General features: G+C 43.1%; 2 protein-coding genes across 2 annotated transcripts in view; one reads left to right on the forward strand and one right to left on the reverse strand.

Annotated features, from left to right (window-relative positions):
* The window catches only part of LOC128655763 (vomeronasal type-2 receptor 26-like), a 62,216-nt gene that overhangs the window by 20,247 nt on the left and 26,969 nt on the right, over positions 1–15,000 (forward strand). The window lies entirely within an intron of this gene.
* Positions 10,621–13,878, reverse strand: LOC128655834 (serine/threonine-protein kinase tousled-like 1). Its single transcript, XM_053709393.1, has one exon. It carries the CDS (start codon positions 13,820–13,822, stop codon positions 11,528–11,530), a length of 2,295 nt encoding a protein of 764 aa, XP_053565368.1. The 5' UTR covers positions 13,823–13,878; the 3' UTR covers positions 10,621–11,527.

The following is a 15,000-nucleotide window of genomic DNA, read 5'->3' on the forward strand; positions in this document are numbered from 1 at the left end:
CACACCCCTCTAACAAGGCAACCAAAATTGAGGAACTCTTAGACAAAATCAAAGCGCCAGTTAAGACGGTAAATAAAGAAAAATAAAGAAAAATCAGAAGAGAACACAGAACAGGGAAATGTGAAAAAGCAAGGATAAAAGAGATATATACATAGCGAGACATGATGGGCTGATATAGAAGTGTATTTATAAACAACCAGTTAATCAGCTCAAGGATAAACACATAAGTGTATAAATACATAGATAAAACAGGAAGTGACCAGAGGATAGTGTCAGAGAATTGATGTAGAATAGCAACCACCACACCACGAGTTGCATATGCCACATGAATGACAACCACTTGTGCAGCCACTGAAGTAGAAATGGCAGATAAGGCCGAGTAGTGAATTCCAATTCATAGGGAAAGAGGTATATATCAGGCATTATAGATCAGTGTGCTAATATAGTAACATAAAAAAATGCTACAAAAAGTAAAATAAAGCACTAAACCAACCAAAAATTTATCAAATCAAACTCAGAGTTCAGGCCTTCTAAAATTCTGGTTCTCAACCTGAAAATCCAGAAGGCCTCCCTCTCCCCTAGCTTGTGTGTTCTGTCGGCTTGGCCTTTCTTAGGGAATACCTTGTCAACAATGGTCCACGTTAAGGACCTTAAACTTTTGTGGTGTACTTCAGTAAAATGTCTAACTAGTTGTGTTGACAATGTACCTGCTCTGATGTCCGACATATGTTCCTTAATATGTGTTCTAGCTTCCCTAGTCGTAAGTCCTACGTACTGGAGAGAACACTCATTGCAAGTGATGACATATATAATGTAGGTTTGCCTGCAATTCAAGCAGTGTTTGACCCTGAATACCTCTCCTGTTACAGATGAGCTGAATGAATCTCCCACACTCACCTTCTCACATGCCACACAGGTGTGAAAGTGGCATCTAAACGTGCTCATACACCTGAGCCAGGAAGAGGTATTGGGATTTTCGGTCTTAATCCTGGTAGGAGCTACAATATTACCAATTGTCCTATTTCTCCTATAGGCAAACCTAACTCCCTGGTCAACCGTATCAATCAAACCATCATCTGCTACCAGGAGTTTGAAGTGTTTGCCTATAATTTGGCAAATTTCTCCATACTGTCTTGAATATTCGGTAATGAAAGTAACCTTAGTAATAGAGGGGCCAGTTTTATTTACTCCTCTACCAGTGATTCTATTCTGGCTTAGTAGCTTGTCCCTGGGGATTCTTTCAACTGCTTTTCTGGCTACACCTATAGTGTGGAGACTGTAGCCTCTCTCTTTGAGTCTCAGGGCCAAGTAATCCGCCTGTTTCTCATACACAGATGAAACTGTGCAGTTTCTTTTTAAGCGGATGAATTGGCTCTTAGCCACACCTCCAAATACTCTTCGTGGGTGACAGCTAGATGCATGGAGCAGTGAATTACCCGCAATTGGCTTGCGGTAAACCTCCATCCTTGTCCAAAAAATTAACTTTAGATGGTGTAACGGTATAACCCTGGCATAAAAGGGCAGAGGCACAGGCAGCATACAGTAAATTTCCCCACTCCCTCCCCCCAAACATGAGTCAAAGCTCCATGGTGAGGGTCCAACAGATATCAGCAGAATGACTACTTTATTTGAAGGCAGCACACAGATTTATACACCCTGGCTTCAGGTTACAGAGGGCATTGGTTTAACAGTAAAGCAAACATATGAACAATGCATCAAACCTCTAACAATTGTCTATTCACAGGTAAAACAGATTAACACATTAAGTTAATTTACTGGGAAAGAACGTTTACTCAGACAATCTGATATTGGCCAGTCTAGTTAACATAATCACACAAAACACAATCAGTTTACCCAGACAGACTCCTGAGACACAATCAGATCTGAAACATACATAGAATACATCTTATTACAGAATATAGGAACAGTTCTTATTAGCTATAAAGTCTTTTATGCCCACTTGGTTTATAGAGTCACAATTGCTCCCAAAAGGTGCACTCACACCCTGTACCCATCCTGTATTTATGGATACAGGGTGACATAGACATAAGACAGAGTTATGAAAGTACATGGGGTGTCCAGCATATAAAATTCCATATTTCCATGCAGTCTCTGGGTATCCTTAAGCCCATGTACCTCCAGCCCAAAGAATGTTCTATAACAGGCCCTCCAATGTACAGTGGTGAGATTGGTTTCGTCACATCTTTCCCCTTTTCCAAACAGACTAACAGGGTATCTGACCTCCTGCCGGTCAGTGCCCTGGTTAGTCCAGCAACCCACCCATAAAACACAATTAGTAGTACAGCCCACCCACAATAAATGGTTACTACACCTGAGTACGGGGAAAACTTGTCCATGTCCAGGTGCCTCACCACAGCTGTGTGGGGGACTGGTACGCTGAATTGGTGGGTTGCGAGGTGGGCAGAGACCAGCTGTACTCTGTCCGGGTGCCAGCACTACCATGGAAGTAGCCTGGTGGGAGCCTGGTTGCTAGAGGGGGAGACCGACTGTCTCCCCTTTGGATACATAGCTGTGCTGCTGGAGGGGGAGACCAACTTTGGCTAAACAGCCCTGTTGCTGGGGGACAGGACCAACTGTCCCTACCCCCTGTGCTGTAAGTGCAGAGACCACGGTCCCATCTGCACGGTTGTGGGGCTTACTGTCTCCCCCTGGTGCGTTAAGCTGCCGCTGGGGAGAGGGGGTAACAAGCTCCTCTCCCATACATACTTCCAGCCACTGGGGAATGGAGACTGGGCTCCCAATCCACTGCATCTCACTCTGCTGATGGGGGACAGGAGCAACTGTCTCTGCCCCCTGTAACTCAGCCTGCCGCTGGGGAATGGAGTCTGGGCTCCCAATTCCCTGCATATTCCTCTGCTGCTGGGGGACAGGACCAACTGTCTCTGCCCCCTGTAACTCAGCCTGCCGCTGGGGAATGGAGTCTGAGCTCCCAATTCCCTGCAGGACCGGTGGAGAGACCTCGGTCCCATCTCCACCGGCCACCTGGGGTCCTTCCCAGTAAATCTCCACAATATCTTCCCAGCTGAATGGGTCTGGGTCTTTCACCTTGCTGTCCTGCTGAGCCTTCCCAATGGAGTGGAAGAGATCTCTGTAGTCCTGCTCCAGTTCCCACTCCAGGGCTGCTAAGTGAGCCAGGTCTTGCTCTACCTCATGGGGGTCAGCCCAGTCATGCCTAGCCTCCCTCTCATAGAAAATGTCCTGAAGTCTGGTCTGCGCAGGGCTCCCAAAGTCAGGCTCTGCAAAGGACTCCCATAACAAGCCAGGACCATCAAACTCCTCTCCCTCTGGTTTGTCATGCTCGGCTGTCCAGGGTATATACTGTGCCATATACCACCAGAGTGCCTGGTAGGCATCCTCCAGCCATAGCTCCTGCCATACCCGGTGCTCTAGTTCCTTCACCCATTCCTCCAGGGGCTGCTCTCCCAGGAATGGCATCCGCAGGGCCACTTGCTTCTGCAACCGCTGCTCTTCACTGGGGAGACTCTTACCCTGCTGGTATTGTACATTATCCAGGGCCTGGTACCAGATACCTTTCCTTAATGCATCCCGGCCATCCAGGTCCTCCTCCTCGTATAACACTGCTGGTTCCATTCTGTTGCTTTTAGGGTTGCTGTACTGGCACATGCGTTGCCCCCAACTTGTAAATCCAGGGAATGGTGTCTCCTGTAGCTGTCCTTCTGGCTGTGGGAACGATCCCGTCGCTTGCCACCAATTGTTACGGTACCACCCTGGCATAAAAGGGCAGAGGCACAGGCAGCATACAGTAAATTTCCCCACTCCCTCCCCCCAAACATGAGTCAAAGCTCCATGGTGAGGGTCCAACAGATATCAGCAGAATGACTACTTTATTTGAAGGCAGCACACAGATTTATACACCCTGGCTTCAGGTTACAGAGGGCATTGGTTTAACAGTAAAGCAAACATATGAACAATGCATCAAACCTCTAACAATTGTCTATTCACAGGTAAAACAGATTAACACATTAAGTTAATTTACTGGGAAAGAACGTTTACTCAGACAATCTGATATTGGCCAGTCTAGTTAACATAATCACACACAACACAATCAGTTTACCCAGACAGACTCCTGAGACACAATCAGATCTGAAACATACATAGAATACATCTTATTACAGAATATAGGAACAGTTCTTATTAGCTATAAAGTCTTTTATGCCCACTTGGTTTATAGAGTCACAATTGCTCCCAAAAGGTGCACTCACACCCTGTACCCATCCTGTATTTATGGATACAGGGTGACATAGACATAAGACAGAGTTATGAAAGTACATGGGGTGTCCAGCATATAAAATTCCATATTTCCATGCAGTCTCTGGGTATCCTTAAGCCCATGTACCTCCAGCCCAAAGAATGTTCTATAACAGGCCCTCCAATGTACAGTGGTGAGATTGGTTTCGTCACAGATGGTTGCACCTATGAAGTAAAGCCAATACCCATACTGTTGTTATCAAGGTTCTCAATGAAAGCAATCAGATGTGTGCCTGACCCTTCCCAGATAAAGAGCAGGTCATCAATATAGCGACCATACCAAGCAATTTCGCCTTTGTGGGGGTTCTCCTCCCCAAAGACGTGGGACAACTCCCACCAACCCATAAACAGGTTGGCGTAGGAGGGGGCAAACTTAGCCCCCATTGCCGTCACACGCCTCTGGAGAAAGAAACTCCCCCCAAATTTGAAATAATTATGCGTGAGGAGGAATTTGGTAACCTCCACCACATAATCCACAAAGTCAGGGTCCCCACCATGATGTCTGTCTAGAAAGAACCATATAGTCTCCAGGCCCTTAGCATGCAGTATAGAAGTGTACAAGGATCTTACATCCACAGTGAGCCACCTGTAGTTTGGTCTCCAATTGATACCACTAAGCAGATTAATCACATGCTTGGTATCTGCCAAATGGCTCCACAGGGTGCCCACTATGGGCTGCAAGATATTGTCCAGCCACTCGGACAGATGTTCTAGTAAGGAGCCGATGCCGCTCACAATTGGCCTCTCCTGTACATTTTCTAACGATTTATGGACTTTTGGTAGATGGTTAAAAGTAGCGATTGTGGGGTTAGATACAAGAAGATAATTCTTTGTATCCGGATCAATAAAACCACATTCAACCCTATCATCTACAAGGGAGGCCAATTGTTTCTGGTAGATGCGTGTAGGATCTCCAGGCAACCTAGTGTAGTCCTCAGGATTGCATAGCTGTCTCTCAGCCTCTGCTATAAAGGCACTCTTATCTAGCAGGACAATGGTTCCACCTTTGTCCGCGGCCCTAATGACACTCATTGGATTTAGTTAAAATAATAGTTATTTATTTAGTGGTAATGTTTCAGGGTTCGCAGACCCCTTCATCAGACCAAAACCTACTGATATATTAACTTTGGCACCCTGGTTGATGATTCAGCTGAATTGTGAGTGCAGATACAAATGGGATATATATATATATATATATATATCTATTTAAAAATGCTTAGAACATATTCCCCCATGTGAAGAACATTTGAATGTGAAATATTTACAGTAACTACACAGTATAACACTTTATTAAATATAAATATTGCATAACTATGCTTTTACATGTTTTCATCTACTTAACTTACTCACCACCAGCAATGTCACACCACGTGACCTGTGACTCATCAGTGATTCTGTCCAATGGGTCATCAGTATCACCTGCTCTGTGTGAGGAGGAAATAGTATGCTAGACAGATGATGGTAAAAATGCCAAAAGAAAGAGGAGTCGTCTTGCAGTAAAAACATATCCACAACTTTATTCACATCCCAAAGTGATTAAAAAAACAAACGAAGGTGAAGCAATCTGGTTGTAGCACACATACTGGGCGTAGCACAAATCGGCTTACGCGTTTCGGCCTCTAGCCATAGTCATAGCCTACTGTGACTGAGTTGTACACTTGTTTAAAAAGGGTAAGAAACTACCTCATTCGTTAAAACATTGATATGCCCACATGAGGTAGGACAATCATAAGACGCTACATATTCTAAAAACTGAAAACTGCATGGCTAATTAACATAATTGGTTACAAAGCAAAAATAAGCTGTAAGAACTACTAGGCAATAAGCAAACGGAGTACTGAAAGATGGAAGCATGTTTTCAATGGTGAACATTTGTATATCCACAATAAAACATCAAGTACAACAGATCACATATGGCATCATAAAAGAGAGAAGGAGAGAGAATAGATGCAACACATATGGAAATTATTAATACACATCTATACATTTTAAATATTTGTTAGTCTGGGTAAGCTCTGCATGGGTAAAATTAATGAATGAACTATATTAATATTAAGACACTTATATGACCTAAAGAACCATATTATAGTACAAAACCTATCAAAGTTAAACTGTTATAAACCCAACCAATCGTTAAGAAGAACATAGATAACAATTTTAAAGACATACATACCATATAATATTAAACAAAACATTACTCAGTGTCAGAAACTTCTGATATGAATGGAAAGTTCTTGCATCTCAATATATAAATGCAATTGAAATTTTATTTCTAATAGAGAAATCCAGAATTTGTAGCCTTAAACATAATGATGCTGGGTAAAGTGGTATAGTGATATTATGTCTGACCTGCACACATTTACTCCCAATGATTAATGATGTCATAACAGGAGTTTAATTCCAATGGTATCCTAGTACCGAGTGTAAATATCCAATATGCCTCCCTTTCAGCAAGTAAACGATCAAGGTCTTTGGGTTTCTTTGCTTTCTCTATGGCACACCAAGAAATTGTGCTCAAATCACCAGGATGAAAAGATCCAAAATGGTGAACCAAAGGGGTAGATGATATATTCATTTTAAAAGATGAAAAATGTTCTTAAATTCTGCTATTCACATCTCGAGTCATGAGTCCTACATATTGGATTTTACACTGGCTACAATTAATCAAGTATACCACATATCTGGCAGTACAGTTAAAACTGTTATGTCATATCTCTTGTTAGTTGTCATTGAAGTGAAGGTTTTGGTTACTTGTGCATATTCACAGGGATTACATTTGTGGTGACCACATTTATACATCCCTGTATGGGTTAGCCATGAGCTGCTACCAGTCTTCGTGGATTTGAGCAAAGTGGGTGATAAAATAGATCCCAAAGTAGGACTCTTCCTGTAGATACATCTCAAACCATGTTTGACCAAATCCACCAGCTGATCATCTGCTGCCAAAATGGAAAAATGCTTACGCACAATATAACATACCTCTGTGTATTGGGCACTATGTCCAGTAACACATGTTACACCTGCTGTCTGGTTACAGTGTCTATTGGCGTCCTTGAGTAGACTATCCCTAGATATAGACTGCACCCCTGATTGAGCTTGGTTGATAGCCTTACTGGTATATCTCATCTCATTCAATCTTTTCTCTAGATCTGCTGCTTTTTTACAATAATACCTGTGATTCAGAGCAGTTGCACTTAAGACGTATACATTTTCCTTTTGCAATCTCAAATGGTACATGATTGGGATGGCAACTGGTCCCATGAAGTAAGGAATTGCCTGCGATCGGTTTTTGATACACTGTAGAGTCAAGTTTACCATCCTCCTGACCTAGGAGAGTTAGATCAAGAAAATTGATCTATTTGTTATTTTAATTAAATCGAAGGCCGATCTTGTTACTATTGAGCCACTCTACAAATGGTTTTATTTGTTCTTCTGATCCTGACCAGATCAAGAGAAGATAATCTATGTAGCATTTATTGATAGTAATGTGTGATCTGTAGGGGTTTCTATCTCCAAAGATGTGGAAAAACTCCCACCAGCCCAGATATAATTTGGCAATGGAGGGAGCAAATTTTGCTCCCATGGCTGTGTCACATCTTTGGAGATAGAACTCCCCATCACATTGAAAGAAATTATGAGTAAGTAAAAACGCCACTACTCTGATGACAAACATCTTGAATGATTCTGTAAAGTCTGAAAAATACTGTAAAAAGAAACATATGGCTTCATTGGCCCATATTTATCAAGGTCTGTCGGACCTGATCCGACAGTGCGGATCAGGTCCGACAGACCTCGCTGAATACGGCGAGAAATATGCTTACCGTATTCATCATTGCACCAGCAGCTCACAAGAGCTGCTGGTGCAACGCCGCCCCCTGCAGACTCACGGCCAATAGGCCACCAGCAGGGGGTGTCAATCAACCCGATAGTACTCGATCGGGTTTTTTTATGGCGATGTCTGTCCGCCTGCTCAGAGCCGCTGCTTCATAACTGCTGTCGATTCGGAGCTTGATAAATATGCCCCCATGCCTTTATCGTGGGGTATAGAAGAATACAGAGACACTGCATCTATCAAAAGCAAGGAAAAACCCTTCCTCCAATGCAAAGAGGAATCTCATTCAGTACATATTTGGTGTCTATGATGTATGATGGGAGAGTACTGACTATTTTTTGCAGAATCGCATCTAGCCAGAGGGACAGAGCTACAATAAGGAGTCTATCCCACTCACTATGCGACATCCCTGTATGTTATGTAGTGACTTGTGCAACTTGGGTAAATGGTGAAACAGAAGGACCTTAGGGTTATCTACTAACAGGAATGTAGCTGTTTCTTTGTCTAAGACCCCCTGTTCCAGACCATCATCCAAGATTTGTTTTAATTCTCTTTGAAAGAGAGAAGTCGGATCACCTTTCAATACCAGGTAGTCATTTTAATTGTTAAGCTGGTGTTTGGCTTCTTTTATATATTGCTCACGGTCCAAAACTACTGTCATTCCTCCTTTGTCAGCCTGCCTTTTGAGCACATTTTGGTTTTCTTGTAGGGATTTAAGAGTTTCCCTCTCTGCTTGACTTTGATGGGTTTTGTACTATAATATGGTTCTTTAGGTCATATAAGTGTCTTAATGTTAAAATAATTCATTCATTCATTTTGCCCATGCAGAGCTTTCCCAGACTAACATGTATTTAAAATGTATAGATGTGTACTCATTATTTTCCATATGTGTTGCATCTATTCTCTCTCCTTCTCTCTTTTTATGATGCCATATGTGATCTGTTGTACTTAATGTTTCATTGTGTACTAGTCCTAAAGCCCGTTCACATGGGCCATTTTTTGCAGTACAGCGGTCCCACTCCTTGCGCTCTCTCCCTCCCCCTCTCTTTTGCTCTCTCTCTCTCCCTCCCCCCTCTCTTTTGCTCTCTCTCCCCCTCTCTTTTGCGCTCTCTCCCCCTCTCTTTTGAGCGCTCTCTCTCCCCCTCTCTTTTGCGCTCTCTCCCCCTCTCTTTTGCACTATCTCTCTCCCCCCTCTCTTATGCACTCTCTCTCTCCCCCTCTCTTTTGCGCACTCTCTCTCCCCCTCTATTTTACGCTCTCTTCCCCTCACTTTCTCCCCTCTCTTTTGCGCTCTCTCTCCCCCCTCACTTTTGCGCTCTCTCTCTCTCCCCCTCTCTTTTGTGCTCTCTCTCTCCCCTCTCTTTTGCGCTCTCCCCCTCTCTTTTGCGGTCTCCCCCCTCTCTTTTGCGCTCTCTCCCCCCTCTCTTTTGCGCTCTCTCTCCCCTCTCTTTTGCGCTCTCTCTCCCCCCTCTCTTTTACGCTCTCTCTCCCCCCTCTCTTTTGTGCACTCTCCCCCTCTCTTTTGCTGTCTCTCTCCCTCTCTTTATCCCCCCTCTTCTGCTCTCTCTCTCCCCCTCTCTTTTGAGCTCTCTCTCTACCCCCCTCTCTTTTGCGCTCTCTCTCCCCCTCTCTTTTGCACTCTCTCTCCCCCCTCTCTTTTGCGCTCTCTCTCCCCCTCTCTTTTGTGCACTCTCTCCCTCTCTTTTTTTTTTTTTTTTTTTTGAAATTTCAACTTTCATTGTTTATTACTGTTTTGGCTACATTCTCTACAATTTCAGCAGCATCGTAAAGAGACAGTTAATGTATATTTATGTACAATGAAAAAATGAAATAGCTTGCAACATCATAAACAAGAGCCACAGTTAACTGTACAATATCAAATGGTAACCTGTGTTAATACATCCTCCCCTTTTGTAACATGAACAAAATTACAATTTTTTTTTGTTTTTATTTTTTTATACATTATGAATGACAGTTTAAGGAATACTCCATTTAATGCTACAGAAAAAGAGCAACTTCTTGCAACAGTGCATGGTTGCGTATTCTGCGATTGAAGGGTCTCCTTTCATCTGAAGAGTAAAGAAAATCAGCATCCTAGAAAATAGTTTCTAGCTAACAAGGCTGTTAGAAAAGGGGCTCATTCTAACACCATGTTAAGCCAAGAGAAATATAGTATTTTTTATGTATTATACAACCTTTCAAATAAGTAAAATAACCAAAAAAAATTCCTTACTATCATTAACATGCCCCAATAACAGAGCATAATAAACAGGCGTACAGTACTGTTTTACAGATGCGTCAGACATGCTTGATTGTTAATGAATAGTCCAGGTTTTTACCAGTCATATGCTCCATTAAATGGGGCGACTATTGTTTTGCGGAAATAAGAGCAATGTTATTTAGCAGCAAATAAAAGCGCCATCAAGGAGAATTAAAAAAAAAATATTCAATATTCAAATTAGAAAAAGCCATACTTTAATTATTTGTACAGGAAAAAAAAATAAAGCTGCTGAAAATACATTAACAAATGACATCTGTACAACAATATACATTAGACTAGAAGGGAATTTGTCATTATCCTGCATAGAACATTATATATTAGGTCTTGCTTGCTTTTGGTACCTACTGTATGCACACCATGTGTATAAAACAACAAAATAATTACATTTTTCATGATGGAATGATCCAATATAGAACTAAAATCAAGAGCACAAATGGCTCATCTACTCATAACTTTACTCTGAAACGTGAATATATCTAAATAAAGAAAAGTGGAATTCTCTTCAAATAAATTGTGAAAACACCCTTACTTAGCTTTGGTTTAATTAAACAGGTGTTGATGATTGTGGGCAGTGCATGTTCCCTTGTAACGTAAAGTCAATATTTTAATCATAGATTTTCCTTTTTATTTATTTTTTAATTACATAATGAAAAATGCCCTTCATGCTAAAACGCTCCAGTATCAACCAATTGTGTTTAGTATTACAAATAATATTTACAATGTCCCTCCAAAAAAGACAATTATTTTACTCTTGCTTGAACATAGAAGCAAGTCTGGTTTAATGTGCAACAATCAGAATCATTTTAACATTGGCCACCAAGCAATATATTGCAAAGTAATCATCCTTACCACTTTGGGCACTGAAAACACAGTTGAATCCTTACCCACAAAGTGAAAACCGGTTGATCACATATTAAATGGAAGCCAATGTATTGTTACATTAGAGTCAATAGGTAAATTTTTTTCACAGTCTCATTCATCTTCTCTCACCATATCAATAACACTACAGAGAAAGACCTTCAAAACACTAATACCTTCAAACTCATCCGGGGTTGAAAAACTTTAATTTTTTTTGCACCTGAAAGCTTTTTAAAAGTACAGTCATGCCAGGCTATGTTCAAGTATCAGTATGAAATGATACTTGAAGTAGGGGGTATTGGAGGTGCAACTAGTCCAGACATATGTAGATTTCCTGAAGAGTTGGATCTTCTCATGTGGGGAAGTAGGTAAGGATCGTTAGCCAATTGGTGGACATCAAACCTATCTTCTTTGCGGTACGCTAAACACCGTCTGATGAAAGCCTTGGCTTCATTGGTTACAACTGGCTTCACAGGAAACTGAACGTCTGTTGCTTTTAATATTGTATTTTCCTGTAAGATGTCTTGCTGGGATTGGTTGTGACCAAATGGCTTTCTGCCATAAAGACACTGAAAAAATATGACTCCGACTGACCACACATCAACCTTATTTGAAATCTTTGGTGGTTCCTTACCCACCACAAAACATTCAGGGGGAAGATACCAGTATGTTCCTGCCCCTTGAGAGGTCAAGTCCATTCCATCTACCCAGTAACTATCATCATCCATAATTTTTGACAAGCCAAAGTCTGTAATTTTTATCTCTCCACACGCCGTCCCGTCAACAAGAAGGATATTTCCTGGTTTCAAATCATAATGGATTATAGGTGGTTTGATCTCATTGAGATAACGTAGTGCATTGACGATTTGCATTACAATTGACCTAGCTTCTTTTTCAGTCATTAACTTATGCTGCTTTAAATAGAAGTCAAGGTCATTGCCTTCACAGTATTCTAGCACTGTACAAAACGTGTCTGTATCCAATGAAAAGTAATCATATAATTTAACTATTCTTGGATGGTCAAGTTCTTTGTGTATTCTATACTCTCTGCAGGCATGCTTGTGGTAGTTTTCCTTCTTTTCATCTCGCCAGCTTTTGTTAAGTTGATGAATTTTCACAGCAGCGTATCTTTGTTCATAAAGATCAAAAGCCTTGTACACTTCACTAAAACCGCCTCGACCTAGTAGATGAAGTAATAAATATCGTTCATTCAACGTAGGGTGATCTTTAAATTGTGAATTATCTTCATTATTTATTCTTTTAAGTTCTCGTATGTGTAGATTTCGAACCCTTTCCAATCGTTCCAACTCTGCCTGGATTTCAGCTTCTTCCTTTTTCAGATGTCCTAGCCTTAGTTTAAAAATTTCTTCCTGCTCGTGGTACTCGGCTAATGTTAACAATTGGGGTAAACTAGGTTTTAAAAAAGGGTCACTTTCGGCTCCATTTACAGCTTTAGTTTTCCTTTGCTTTGGCTCAGAAATTGCAGAGGGTGTTTGAGAATTGTTTGTTGTTGGAGGTTTTCGCTTGGCCAATAGCTTTCTTTGTCGCTCAATATCTTCTCTCCGCTGATTCACCCATTCCTGCTGCTTGACAAGATTTTGAAAAGCAAAGCCATCTGTCCACTGTTCTGTAAACGAGGCTCCGTGCCGAACGCTTGTGAAGTGTCCCAGTCGTAATCTGTCCTGCATGCTTTTTTCTCTACTCGCCAACTTTTCCTGAGTGCTCTTTTCAATAAGCAGCTTCTTACTCATTGAGATGCATTTATTTAACCTCTCCTTGTACTTTTCGAGGATTTTTTGTTGTTCATCTATCTGTCTTCTAAGGTCACAGTTTATCCTGAGTAAATCATCTATTCTGCCTTCTTTTTTTTCCAGGTCCTGGTTTTTATTACTTTCTAGGGCAGCAAGTTTCTGTACTGTAAGATCCGTCTGGATAAGTTTATATGATAACTGCTTTGTTGGAGTAATAAGATGGTCCCCAAAAATTAAAGCAGTGGGAGATGGGCTGTTTTGTCGGACAGACGAAGAAGGTGTGGAATGTGAATGTGAGTTCTGAGGCGACCGGATAGAAGGTGGTAAGCCTCGGACAGGACTAGTGCCATTCCCAGCTTGGTACTCAAAATAATCACTTATTTTGTGTCCCCGCCCTCCATTATTTTTCCCTTGACTGCTTTCATTCTGATTTTCAGCTTTCCTCTTTCTTCCTCTTGAAGAGTCAGACTGCTTCTTTTCTGGAGTCTCTGATTCTTTGTCACTTAACGAACCCAGGCTTCCAAAACTGTGGTTTGAGCTTTCATTGTTTGTTGAGGCTTTTGCCCCAACACTGCAACTGCCGGTACTGCCAGTACTTCCACTGACTCCTCCTGTAAATCTGGCCTCCAATAATTCTTGCCGTCTTGGGTCCAAGCTATGGAGCTCATCCATGGCACCTTCTTTAGCCTTGCCAGGTGGCGTGCTATTCTGCAGGAAAGCCGAGCCCTGCGTTGGGGACGTGGAGAGCTGGGACCAAGATGGCGTCCCCTCCAAACTTCCACCACTTCCACTGTTACTTTGGACACTCATCAAGCTACTTTCTTGGATCGGGCTCGGTCATGGCCGAGGATCCCCAGTAACAATATCTGTTTTAAGAAAAATCCGAATAATATACAAAGGGTTTGATGTAAAAGAAAGGGGAAAGTCGTCCTCCTCCCGCGCCCCCTTGCGATGGCTGATTTCGGGTGCAGGCGGCGTGGATGGGCTGGATCGGGTGAAATGGTTATCACAGAACCTGCCCGCACCTCTGCAGTGCGTCTTCAAGTAGCCTGTCTGTGTCCTCTCTCCCTCTCTTTATCCCCCCTCTTCTGCTCTCTCTCTCTCCCTCTCTTTTGAGCTCTCTCTCTCCCCCCCTCTCTTTTGCGATCTCTCTCCCCCTCTCTTTTGTGCTCTCTCTCTCCCCCCTCTCTTTTGTGCTCTCTCTCTCCCCTCTCTTCTGTGCTCTCTCTCCCCCCTCTCTTTTGCGCTCTCTCCCCCCCCCTCTCTTTTGGGCTCTCTCTCCCCCCTCTCTTTTGCGCTCTCTCTCCCACCTCTCTTTTGCGCTCTCTCTCCACCCCTCTCTTTTGCGCTCTCTCCCCCCTTTCTTTTGCGCTCTCTCTCCCCCTCTCTTTTGGGCTCTCTCTCTTCCCCCTCTTTTGCACTCTCTCTTCCCCCCTCTCTTTTGCTCTCTCTCTCCCCCCTCTCTTTTGCGCTCTCTCCCCCTCTCTTTTGTGCTCTCTCTCCCCCTCTCTTTTGCGCTCTCTCTCCCCCATCTCTTTTGCGCTCTCTCTCCCCCTCTCTCTTTTGCTCTCTCTCTCCCCCCCTCTCTCTCCCCCCCCTCTCTTTCTCCCCCTCTCTCTACCCCCCTCTCTCTCTACCCCCTCTTGCTCTCTCTCTCTCTCTCTCTCCCCCCCTCTCTCTCTCTCTCTCTCTCTCTCCCCCTCTCTCTCTCCCCCCTCTCTCCACTCTCTCCCCCCTTTCTCTCTCCCCCTCTCTCTCTACCCCACCTCTCTCTCCCCCCTCTCTCCCCCTCTCTCTCCCCCCTCTCTATCTCTCTCCCCTCTCTATCCCTCTCCCCTCTCTATCTCTCTCCCCTCTGTCTGTTGCGTGACCGCGCCCGGTCACGCCCCCTTCACACCCGGCCACGCCCCCTCACAACCATTCACACCCGGCCACGCCCCCTTCACGTCGGCCACACCCCCGCTCACGCCCGGCCATGCCCATTTCTG

Source organism: Bombina bombina, chromosome 4 (assembly GCF_027579735.1).
Source record: "Bombina bombina isolate aBomBom1 chromosome 4, aBomBom1.pri, whole genome shotgun sequence".
In the NCBI taxonomy this organism is placed as follows: Eukaryota; Metazoa; Chordata; class Amphibia; order Anura; family Bombinatoridae; genus Bombina; species Bombina bombina.

Coding starts and splice junctions, on each gene's coding strand:
- LOC128655834 (XM_053709393.1), bottom strand. CDS start 13,822: ATGAGTGTCCAAAGTAACAGTGGAAGTGGTGGAAGTTTGGAGGGGACG.